Source organism: Vanessa atalanta, chromosome 9 (assembly GCF_905147765.1).
Source record: "Vanessa atalanta chromosome 9, ilVanAtal1.2, whole genome shotgun sequence".
In the NCBI taxonomy this organism is placed as follows: Eukaryota; Metazoa; Arthropoda; class Insecta; order Lepidoptera; family Nymphalidae; genus Vanessa; species Vanessa atalanta.
The window spans coordinates 6,436,346-6,447,115 of NC_061879.1; the positions used below are offsets into that span (position 1 = coordinate 6,436,346).

Consider the following 10,770-nt stretch of genomic DNA (forward strand, 5'->3'; position numbering starts at 1 on the left):
GTGTGGCCGATGAGCTCCGTAAACTTGCGTCTAGAGCGTCTTCAGTGGCTATTTTTGATGCAAAAGCGCGTTGGGAGTTGTTTGAAACGCCAATGTCTAGAGCATGCACGGAATATGCAATGTCGTCAGCCTTGATGTTTATATTGAGGATAGGTTTCCCTACATTGTAATTTTATTAACATTTTTAGCCTGAGCAGTGTGTTTTTTAATGGGTTTAACAAAAACCTACCCCTGAAATAAAGGTGAGAGTCATATTCTGACGATAATAGAGTACTACCAAACCGCTTAACGTTCGAGATGTGAAATTACTTTATTAAAAAACATAATTTTAACGATCAATTTAATTAAAAGTGTTATTTACATGATGAGAATGTATTATGCACTTTACAAAATGATTTATAATTGTAATGTAAAATAGATCATTTTTATTTTTTAATACTTATTAAAAATTCAAAACAACAGTTTTAAGCATATCTAACAAAGATAATAATTGTTAGTTGTTTGTTGGATGTTTTTAATTAAGAGTGACTTACTTACCCCAATTTCACATTGACGACCTGAATTCAGCGGTCACTTGGCATAATAACTGGGTACCTATTCGAATAAAGGGAATTAAAAAAAAATTAACGTGGCCGTTTTTTTCAATACATAAAATCTTTTTGAATGGAAGGTAGCTAAGTGTGGCACGTTTGTTATTTTTTTAATATAATAGCGAATATACTAACATAATATGTTATTTTTAAAAACATATGAATAAAGACTTCTTTCAAAGTGTATAAAGAGATGAAATCTTAGGCTATATCATATCATATAGAAGAATATGTTATGTTACTTGTTGATAAAGTAGTTTTTTTTTATGGAATAAACTTAAATTATTAGATTAGATTAAGGCTATGTATGAGTAGGTTCTACACCGGTTCCCTTACAGCAATAAATACGTATGTTTTTAAAGTATTAAGCATTTGTGAAACTAGATACTGTGGAGTTATAATAACAAATATAGTAGATATTTCAACTATTGTCTCATATGCAAGAAAACTCCAATACAAAATGCACCCGTCAAGAATCAGAAAGAGGAATAATGAAGATTTTATATTTATTGTTCATATTTATATTGAGATGGACAATTCCATACGTGTTACTAATCAAAGACAATGAGATTTAGACATAGACAATTTCACTAGTATTTTACTACGTAATGTAATCAATGTCAGTTCAAGTCCTATATGTCTAGGGATTCCCCCGTGCCACGGAGATAGGGATTTACTTTTGGTCAATGTTAAACAAGATCACCTACTTCCTTTGTGAGGAGATATCATACAATTATTTTACCAGATTTTTTTAATTGTTTATTTCAAATAAAAAAAAATTAATGCTTAAAAATTGCGCTTTTCTGGATTTTTGAACATCTAGGTGATGCGGATGAAACTTGGAATTCTGACGCGATGTCTGAAGGTGAAATAAATAGGTGAAACATCAGCTATTCCGATACTAGCTGTGGCAGCAATGGGAATGTTCTTAAATCGTTGCGATACGAAAAATAATGATTTATTAGCGCTAAATTGTGTCTGTTTTGGGTTGAATTGGACTAGGTTTAGCCGGCCCTAGTTCGTTTAGTTTAGTTTTAGTTCTAACTTTGTTTAACAAAGACTCGATTTCACAAGTTTGTTACGGTTTTCGTCGACGTTTTCCCGTGAATTAATATGGCCGGTGTATAAGGTGTTTACGGTACTGTCGTCTGCGTAGCAGTGAATGTTCCTGATTCGCCATCGATCGGTCGAAGGCTTTCGGTATGTCCAAAGTGGCTGCTAATCCTCTCCTTTCGACTCAACTGCTCCAGCCAGTCTATGTGTATGTATCTCCGACGGAAATAATACTGGTGGTCATTAATCAGCTAGTTTTCCTCTATGTACCGCAGGCGCTGGCAATTTATAATGGACTCCATTGCCTTGAAGAATAAGGAGGTTATGGAAACGGGCCTATAATTGGACGGGTCTGAGCGGTTTAAGCTTTTTTTGGTCGGAACAAAGCAATCGCCTAATGCGTAGGATTGCCGGAAAAACGCGTTAACCTGTTCCTGAAGGGAGGCATACCAGTATATCGCCATTTCTGCCAATGTGCTCCATCTTCGCCTTAGCAATGACGTTTTTGAAGGACCTAAAGGCAGAGTTATAGTCCTTTCGAAGACGTCGATGAGATAGCCCGGATAGGTTTGATGGCATTCCCGCTTTCAGTAGGACGCCGTTTTGCAAAAGTGGCCAAACTAAGGCTGGGACTTGCCATCGAAGGGCACTGTAGACTACAGAATGAATAGTTCCATATACGCACGAAGCACCGCACCACATCCTAGTCCGCTGACATTTAGTGCCACACTCGGCGGCAGCCAACAAAGCGAGGCTGTGATCTGCGTGCAATCGGCACCGTATTCGGACGATGGACGAATCATTCTCCTCTGATAGTTCGTAATGATCTGATGATCTGCAGCACAGAATCTGTAGACGGGCTCAACCTATATAGGCACGTGTAAATTCGCGGATAGTCATCGCAGTCTACATGCAGCCAAATAATGGATAGGTTAAGCCCTTCAAGGCAAATATCATCTCTGACGTAAACGCACATCTCAGCCCGCAGTACAAAGCCACTATCCAATTTATACTCCGGGTAGGAGAGAAAAGTGGTATCAGCTGGAGAGGATATCTCAGTCTCGTAAGAGAGAGCAAGGCCGGCTTCACCGTCTTAAGAGAAAAGTGAACAGCGTTTACGTTGGAATTCAGCCTCCTTTTGTTGCAGACTTCCACAGCTATGGTCGAAGGGGTTGCCATATGATGTCTGCTCCGCTTCCGATTGTCCATTTTCAAACAACAACTTATTTTGACGAAGTATTGTCTAGTGGGTCTACTCTTCTAATATCAACTTCCCATTTTAAATTAAGCTTTTTCACTTTGCTCCCCATGTAAAATTATTTAACTGTGATATTTCTGCTTTGCCTCAAAGTATTTTTTTAAATTTTATTAATTTTAGAGGGAGTCACTAGAAATATATACTTCTCACTATAATTAGAATAATAGTACTATGATAATATGGACAAATACATAAATTCATATAATGATAAAGGTACATATTATAAAAAAAAGCATACGTGCAATGCATTTTTGTTAAAATATGGTTTATATTTCATAGAGAGGTTTTTTTTTATCAAAAAATATGTTACAGAGAAATTGAAACGTTAGAGATGTAACATTTCAATCTCTAAAAAAATCTCGTGGGATTATTGATCACAACACAACATTGAACCGCGCACTGAGTACTGCGCAGTAAGATTATGTAGTTTATGTAGTTAAACCTTTACATGTTACAATTTGTAGTCTGAAAACTGGCAACAATTCCCGTTTGTAATACATTGCCTTTTTATACCTATTATAAAATATCTCATTTAGATCTTAAAACAAGCAATGTATTTGTCACTACCGTCAAAGTCAACACCACTACAAGGCTGACATTTCAATTGTGTGAATTGATTATATATACAAACACGTGTATATAAATGCGAATACTTGCAAGAGTGTGCGTGGAGTAAGAGGGAAAATTGTGTACACAATATAGAGCCTAATGGTACGCTATTATAGTCTTTCTGCCTCTGTTATAACGAACATCAGTGAAGTTTATGCGCAATACATACTATATACCTAGTAGGTTCTATATACCTGAAACAGGTACTGCAAATCGTTACTTCTACATTGACAAATATTCGTCAGTATACATTGGGGTTTTGTTTGGGAGGGTCGTGAAAATGACCGGAGTGGATGAAATACTAAATTATCAAAGAAGCCTCGATGATGATTTCTACGGATTGCTCGGATGTGATGAAAATTCATCAGTAAGTAAATTTAATTTTTGTTTATTAGGATTAATGCAATATATATTGATTTTATTGACCCACTTGTTGACCTTAATTCGAGACCTTATACATTGACCTACATTCCGGAAATTACCATTTTGCAAAAATTACTATTTTGTTTAAATCAGTCCGTTCTATTCGATTGCCATTAAATAGCTTATTATTTGTTAATATATATCTAATATTTCAGATTGAACAAATAACTGCTGAGTACAAAGTGTTGGCTTTGCAATACCATCCTGACAAAAACGACGGCGACAAAGAGGCAGAGACGAAGTTCCTAAAACTAAAGGTAAATATATGAAAAATATATACTCAGAAACAACTATGTGAAGGTGTCTTAGGTAAAACCCAATTGCTCATTGATTAAAAGGAACAGATTGTATAATTTTATGAGGTAATTGTATTTTTTTTTTATAGGAAGCCAAAGAAACGCTTTGTGATCCATCTAAGCGTGCTCTGTATGACAAATGGAGACAGAGTGGCATTTCAATGGGCTATAAACAGTGGCTCGGTATGAAGGAACACATTCAGCAGTCCATGCATTGGTCCAAGCCCAATACAAAAGACCGCATGCTAGAGGATGAGTCAGGACGTTCTTCGGGACCTTCCAGCTTGGGACCCAGCAATGCAGCTGCTCGGCGAGCTTCTGAGGGTGGTGCTGCTCTGTGGGGACGTTGGGGTGGTGGCAATCAAGAGCCTCCATCTGAAGTCATCTCAAAATTCCGTAACTATGAGATTTAAATCTCTAGTTATGGTATTCATTCATTAAATTTAGTTATATTATTTTTTTAAATCAAGTGATTACTGTGCCCGGGTCTCTTGACTTATGTTGCAATTTTCTTTAAACTTTTTATTTTATCACTAATCCTATGAATTTTTAATTCTTGCCTTTTTTAATCATTATATAATAAAATAAATATTGTTTAGAATAGATGTTAGAATAAATTAGCCTTTATGGGCACAATATTCATCAAGTCAGCTCATGGAACAGGTTTGCTCGAATGTTACTCGGTATCTCAATGTTCGATGTTTAATGTTGAAATAATTCCAGTGTTTTGCTGTACATCGGTGTTAGTAACCTCTCATTAGTGAGGTGATTTTAGTGTTAAACACTTCATAGTAGTAGTCTGTCCTTAGCTTTAAGCTATGCACATTCCTAAAACTTATGAGTCTGATTATAACATTTCTGCTGTAATATGATATATAATGTTTTTAAGAATCTCTATTATATTTTGAAGAGTTATATTTTCGATCCTCTTAAGGAATATATTTATTTTGCTATATGTAAGTATTTCATAACCCACTGTTTTGAGGAAGGCGAATATATTGGAAATGTGACTTAAGTGGTAACAGGGTATTGTTGACAGAAAGGAAAGATTTTGTTTACTTATTATTTGTGATCTTAACAAATGTACAACTAACATGTTATTGTCTATGATTTTTATTCTTCTACAAGAACAACTGTTTATGTCTCCCTGATTGTTAGATATAATTAGAGATTAATATGTGTTAAATGTTTTTATCAGTATTTACTCTTTATTGAATGTTTCTTAAATATTTAAATATTTTATTCATAGATAAGTAGATTTTGAAATCAAATGTTTTATCTGAATGTCTATAGGAATCTCTAAGATTATTATAATTTTTATTTTTGATGTAATATCTGAATGGAACAATAAATTTTATTAAAATGAAGTTTTTTGTTTTAATTGTATAATGCCGTAAAATAATAAAAGAAACAAAACATAAAATACCTAAACAGTTGTTTACACGCTAAAAATTACTTCCTCAATAAAATAAAGAAATTTAAACAACAATTCTCGATGTAAATTCAAAATCATTTATTTTATTTATTATACATATACAAAAATAAACAATAGACGCACGTACACCAAATAATATAAGAAAATAACATTTCAGCCTTCAATTAATAAAGGTAGTATAAAGCATAATAGCCTTACGATAAAGCTGTAGTTACGTCGCCATTAACAAAGCAACGCTGACAATTGAATTGATCGATTTCAGTTGCTTGAGTGAGACAGGTGTATGCAACGAGCGTTTAAGCGCGACTGAGAACACAGATCCATTACCCAATTAATAAAATCGTTAGCATATATTATTAAAAGGAAGAATATGAATTTAACTGATGATTTGTTGATGATTGTTACGCAATATAATATTTTCTTTGCCTATTAGCGGAGCCCTAATAGCTAATATATAGATATTACCTCGAGGAAAATCTCATTCAAATTTAAAATTATTATTATTAGCGGAAAACTAGGGAAATCACCACTCGTTTCCTTTACACTCGCTTCTAAGTATTTTCTCTTATTTTTACGGTCAGTTTTTTTAACTTCATATTTTATTTGGTGTAGGCATAAAAGTAGATGTTTTTCGTTAAGGATGAGAAATCTGTTGTGACGTAAATAATCTTAGGCTGAATAATAAAAAAACTAAAATTGTAAAATTTAGCACACCAAACGTGCAAAATGTAAAACCCGATGTACTTATCAATGAGGAATCGATGGATCCAGTTGAAACAACTGAATTTCTTGGCCTTACTCTTGATGCCAAATTACAGTGGCTCCCCCATATAAACGGATTGGCGGGTAGACTGAGTTCTGCGGCATTTGCGGTCAAAAAAATTAGATTATTTACCGATGTTGATACGGCTCGCCTAGTTTATTTCAGTTACTTTCACAGTATAATGTCGTACGGTATTATGCTTTGGGGTAACGCAGCCGCTATCCATACTATATTTGTGCTGCAGAAGAGGGCTATTCGCGCAATCTATAACCTGGGAGCCAAGGAATCTTTGAGGTATAAATTTAAAGAAATTAAGATATTGACTGTTGCTTCTCAATATATATTCTGTAATGTTTTGTATGTACGGAAAAATATTAATGTTTTTATGAGAAAATGTGATTCTCATAACGTTGGTACAAGGAACAAACACAATCTTGTTACTCCTGTTACTCGACTGCATAGAGTCAGGAACTCTTTTGTGGGGCAATGTATACGCTTCTACAACAGGATCCCAGAAAGCGTTCAAAATGCTTCTGTTGCGAAATTTAAAAAAATTGTTAAGGAACGCTTGTGTGCGAAAGGTTACTATACAATTAGTGAGTTTATGTTTGATAGCACACCTTGGGAATGAAACGATCGCCTCCTGGCTGTTTCTACTCATATATAATTATGTATATAATTAATTTGACGTAAAGAAAAAAAAAAGTCCCGCTGAGTTTCTTTCGCCGGTTCTTCTCAGGTCAGGGTGTTTTCTTTTTCCGAACCGGTGGTAGTGTTTAACTTGACAATCAATAAGAAAGTGTAATACTTCTATATTGAATAAAGGAATTTGAGTTTGAGTTTGAGTTTGAATAAAATTTAATAAACTTTAAACGAACCCGTTACACAATATAACAACTTTTGTAACTTAAAAGCAAGTAAATATTACCTTAAAATGACGTTAAATACGTTATGACGAAATCTTTGACTTCGTCATCTTTGATTTTCTGAAGATTCAATGTCCGTCCGAGAGGTAGAGGTAGGACAACCTATAAAAATTTAAAAAACTGTTTTTATTATTAACTATTTTCTCAATAGGTATGTCTATAATAAATAAATATCCAATAATATTCATATTTGTTCTCATTATTTTCTTCCTTACAATTTGTTGATGTCCTTATACGCACACTGCTCAAAAAGCTCGATTATTTCTGATCGCATATTTTATAATCTAAATAATATGGTATATTTTTAATAAAATAAGTAGGTAAATCTTATTAGGATATTTTGATTATATTCAGTTAATATCCCAAAATTTTATATCGAACTGCCGACCTGGTTTCTTTATTTGTTTGTTAAAATATCTTGTACCTAGTATATACAAAAAAAAAGTATAATATATATATATACCTAGTATATAAACAAAATACTGGCCTATACATATATATGTACTTATTAATTGCGTTCCAACTTCGCACTGAGAAAATCCGTAAACAGTTTCACATTTTATTTATTTGCAGAGAATGTTTTATATTAAAATTTATTTCCTTTTGCTATGAATCAATACATCGCATATGTTATGCTAATTAAAACATTTTGTGTGGATGGTTTTGTAATTATATACCTACATACTGAATGTATGCAGTCTTTACCAGTAGATTTTCGTAGTAATGAGTTTTAATCTTTAATCACAAAACATCACACAAAAATTGAGGAACTCTCAACAAGAAAAACAAATCTCGTGATTTTTAATTTTAGTCCGTTTGGAGAGGAAATGAAATAGTTAAATGTTAATTCAAGATTTCGTCTTGGTAGGTGACGAGCTTCGACCGATATCTTGATTAACGCAATGGTGAATATAAAAATATAAGGGCTTAATATACATTTTAACTTTTATAAACAGTTCTGAAATTAAGGTTTTTTTCGTCAAATGAGAAGGCCGAATAGTAAACAAGCCGCTTGATGGTAAATGGTGACCAATGCCAACTGTAAGAAATATTAACCACTTCTCATATCACCAATGCACCACCAACCTTTGGAAATAAGATGTTATGTTCCTTGTGCTTGTAGTTAGACTGGGTTACTCATCTTTCAAACCGGAACACAACAACACAGGCCCGCCGCTAGCTGTTTCGTCGCCCGCGTGCAATACCGATTATGCCGCCCTTGTTTTTTTTTCCCGCACATGATGTGGGGTGTATGTGGGGCTCGCCGGCGCTGAAGGAGTCGGAATACTCACTGTAAAACCAACAGTACCCACACACGGTAGGCTCACCTCTGCGGGCCTCCACATCCTAGGGGGTTCTCAGGGTACAGAGATCCCAAGCCCCGGCGATACTTATGGCGGGAGGAGAAGGCGTCCCTAGCGAAGACGCCTTCTCCCCGGTCTTCTTCGGCGAAACGGGTCAGCAGCACTGTTGTCACGCTCCCACTTCGTGGCCTCCATCTGTGCCATAACGATTTCAGAGAACGAGACCTTTCCAGATTTCCTTCCAGCAACATTCGCTGTCGATTATAGCGTTTATCACGCTCGGTAGCGAGAGGTCTCCGCCTACAATGGCCGCCTTTGCTCTCTGTTTGATACAACTTATCGCCTTTTGTAACTCCTTTTTCCACTGGCGATATGTGGCCCACAGCTGTCCCTCTAAGTTTGCGTTGAGGCCGCTTCGCCTGCGACAGCGAACGTATGCCCTCCGCGTCCGGTTTGACGTCGCCCTTAGCTCTGCTATTTCGGGCGACCACCAGTATACCTGACGGCGCGATACCCGCCGCGATAAGCCGCCCTACGACTGCACTGAGTTTTGTCAAAAAAAAGAATAAATAATGTTTCCTTATTATGGTGGGGAATAAAATAAAAATTAACGAAGATAAACATTTATTAAGTACTTATTATGATTATTATGATTGAATTATAATCACACCCGAAACACACGTCAAAATAACTATGAACAAAATAATTGCAATTCAATTTGTCATCGTTACTGTTTATGTACCAAAACACTGTCAGAATGCGTACTAGTAACTAGGTACCTACCAATCAAGAAGGAAGCTTATAGGGGATTCCCCTAACTTCGCCAGTACTATTTTTCATAGGATAACAGACGACGGACGTTTACGAATGCATTTTAATTTCAACGGTTGCCAATAGGTGGCTGTGTTAACTTCATTCGGTACGGTATTTTTCCATGCTATGAATAAATTATTATACTTAAGGATTGGTGGGTATTATGACGATGACTTAATTTAGGTACGTGATATATTGCTCAATTTGCCGCCCCCTGGGCGTGCCGCCCGTGTGCGGTGCACGCTTTGCACGCCCGCTTACGGCGGCCCTGCAACAACACTAAGTATTGCTGTTTGGTTATAGAATATGTAATAAGTAAGTGTACAAGCCCGTATAGGAATACCAGACAGGCCTGCACTAAGCCCCACCACCAAGTAAATCAAGCGCAAGTACAGTATCTTCAGCTTCCAAAGATCAAAGTTATATTGTTAATCTCTTATTGCACTGTGTTCTGCCACTTCTGCCGTATCATTACATAGTATAAAACAAAGTCGGTTACCGCCGTCTGTCTCTATGTATGCTTAGATCTTTAAAATTACACAACGGATTTTGATGCGGATTTTTTAATAGATAGATTGATTCAAGAGGAAGGTTTATATGTATAATACATGCACAATATAGTAGAGAAATACAGATAATGTTAGAGGTTTCTAAATTGATGTCGTAAATAAACCCATTTTTTGCGCTTACATTGCAAACGTTGGCTAAACCCTACGATCAAAATAAGTTACTACAGTATTGTACACCTTAAAAAGGTCTTCAAAAAAGTACGATGGTTTATGTCTATCTCTTAGGGTTAACCCACAATAACTATTTTTTATCCTTTACGTTTTACGAGAAATAATGGCTTATTTTTGAAGCGATTTTAATCAATAGAGCATTAATCCTTATCCAATTAAGTAATTATTAATATTTTCGAAGATATACAGATTTAAGAGGCAGGGACATAGCGGCTTGTGTTTTCTAATAACTGAAAAACTGTGAGCGAAGTAAGACAATCTGTAGTATATATAGTATCAGAATTGCACCCGTGCGAAGCCGGGGCGGGTCGCTAGTTTATTTATTTATTTATTTAAGATCCACCAGTGATAATTACATTAATACAGTATTGGGTAAAAAGAAATACAGTGTAGCTTAATTCTAAATGCATTATCTTTTAAGGCAGATACAGCATGCAAATATTAGGAAGTTTATAAATCATTTATTAGATTATATTAAAAACGTATTAACTTATTGGTAAAAATTATTAAAATCTCTATATATAAAAATTAGGTTACAGGTGGTTCATTATATTAAAAAT

The 10,770-nt window shown here is 35.1% G+C and overlaps 1 protein-coding gene across 1 annotated transcript; it reads left to right on the plus strand.

Moving 5' to 3' along the window:
- Nucleotides 1–3,563: 3,563 nt before the first annotated feature.
- LOC125066208 (J domain-containing protein) lies at nucleotides 3,564–5,596 on the plus strand. Its single transcript, XM_047674186.1, has 3 exons — nucleotides 3,564–3,877; nucleotides 4,089–4,190; nucleotides 4,319–5,596. The coding sequence occupies exons 1-3, from the start codon at nucleotides 3,665–3,667 to the stop codon at nucleotides 4,640–4,642; spliced, it is 639 nt and encodes a 212-aa protein (XP_047530142.1). The 5' UTR covers nucleotides 3,564–3,664; the 3' UTR covers nucleotides 4,643–5,596.
- The last annotated feature ends 5,174 nt before the right edge of the window (nucleotides 5,597–10,770 follow it).

Coding starts and splice junctions, on each gene's coding strand:
- LOC125066208 (XM_047674186.1), top strand. CDS start 3,665: ATGCGCAATACATACTATATACCTAGTAGGTTCTATATACCTGAAACA. Junction 3,878..4,088: donor GATGTGATGAAAATTCATCA/GTAAGTAAATTT, acceptor CTAATATTTCAG/ATTGAACAAATAACTGCTGA. Junction 4,191..4,318: donor CGAAGTTCCTAAAACTAAAG/GTAAATATATGA, acceptor TTTTTTTTATAG/GAAGCCAAAGAAACGCTTTG.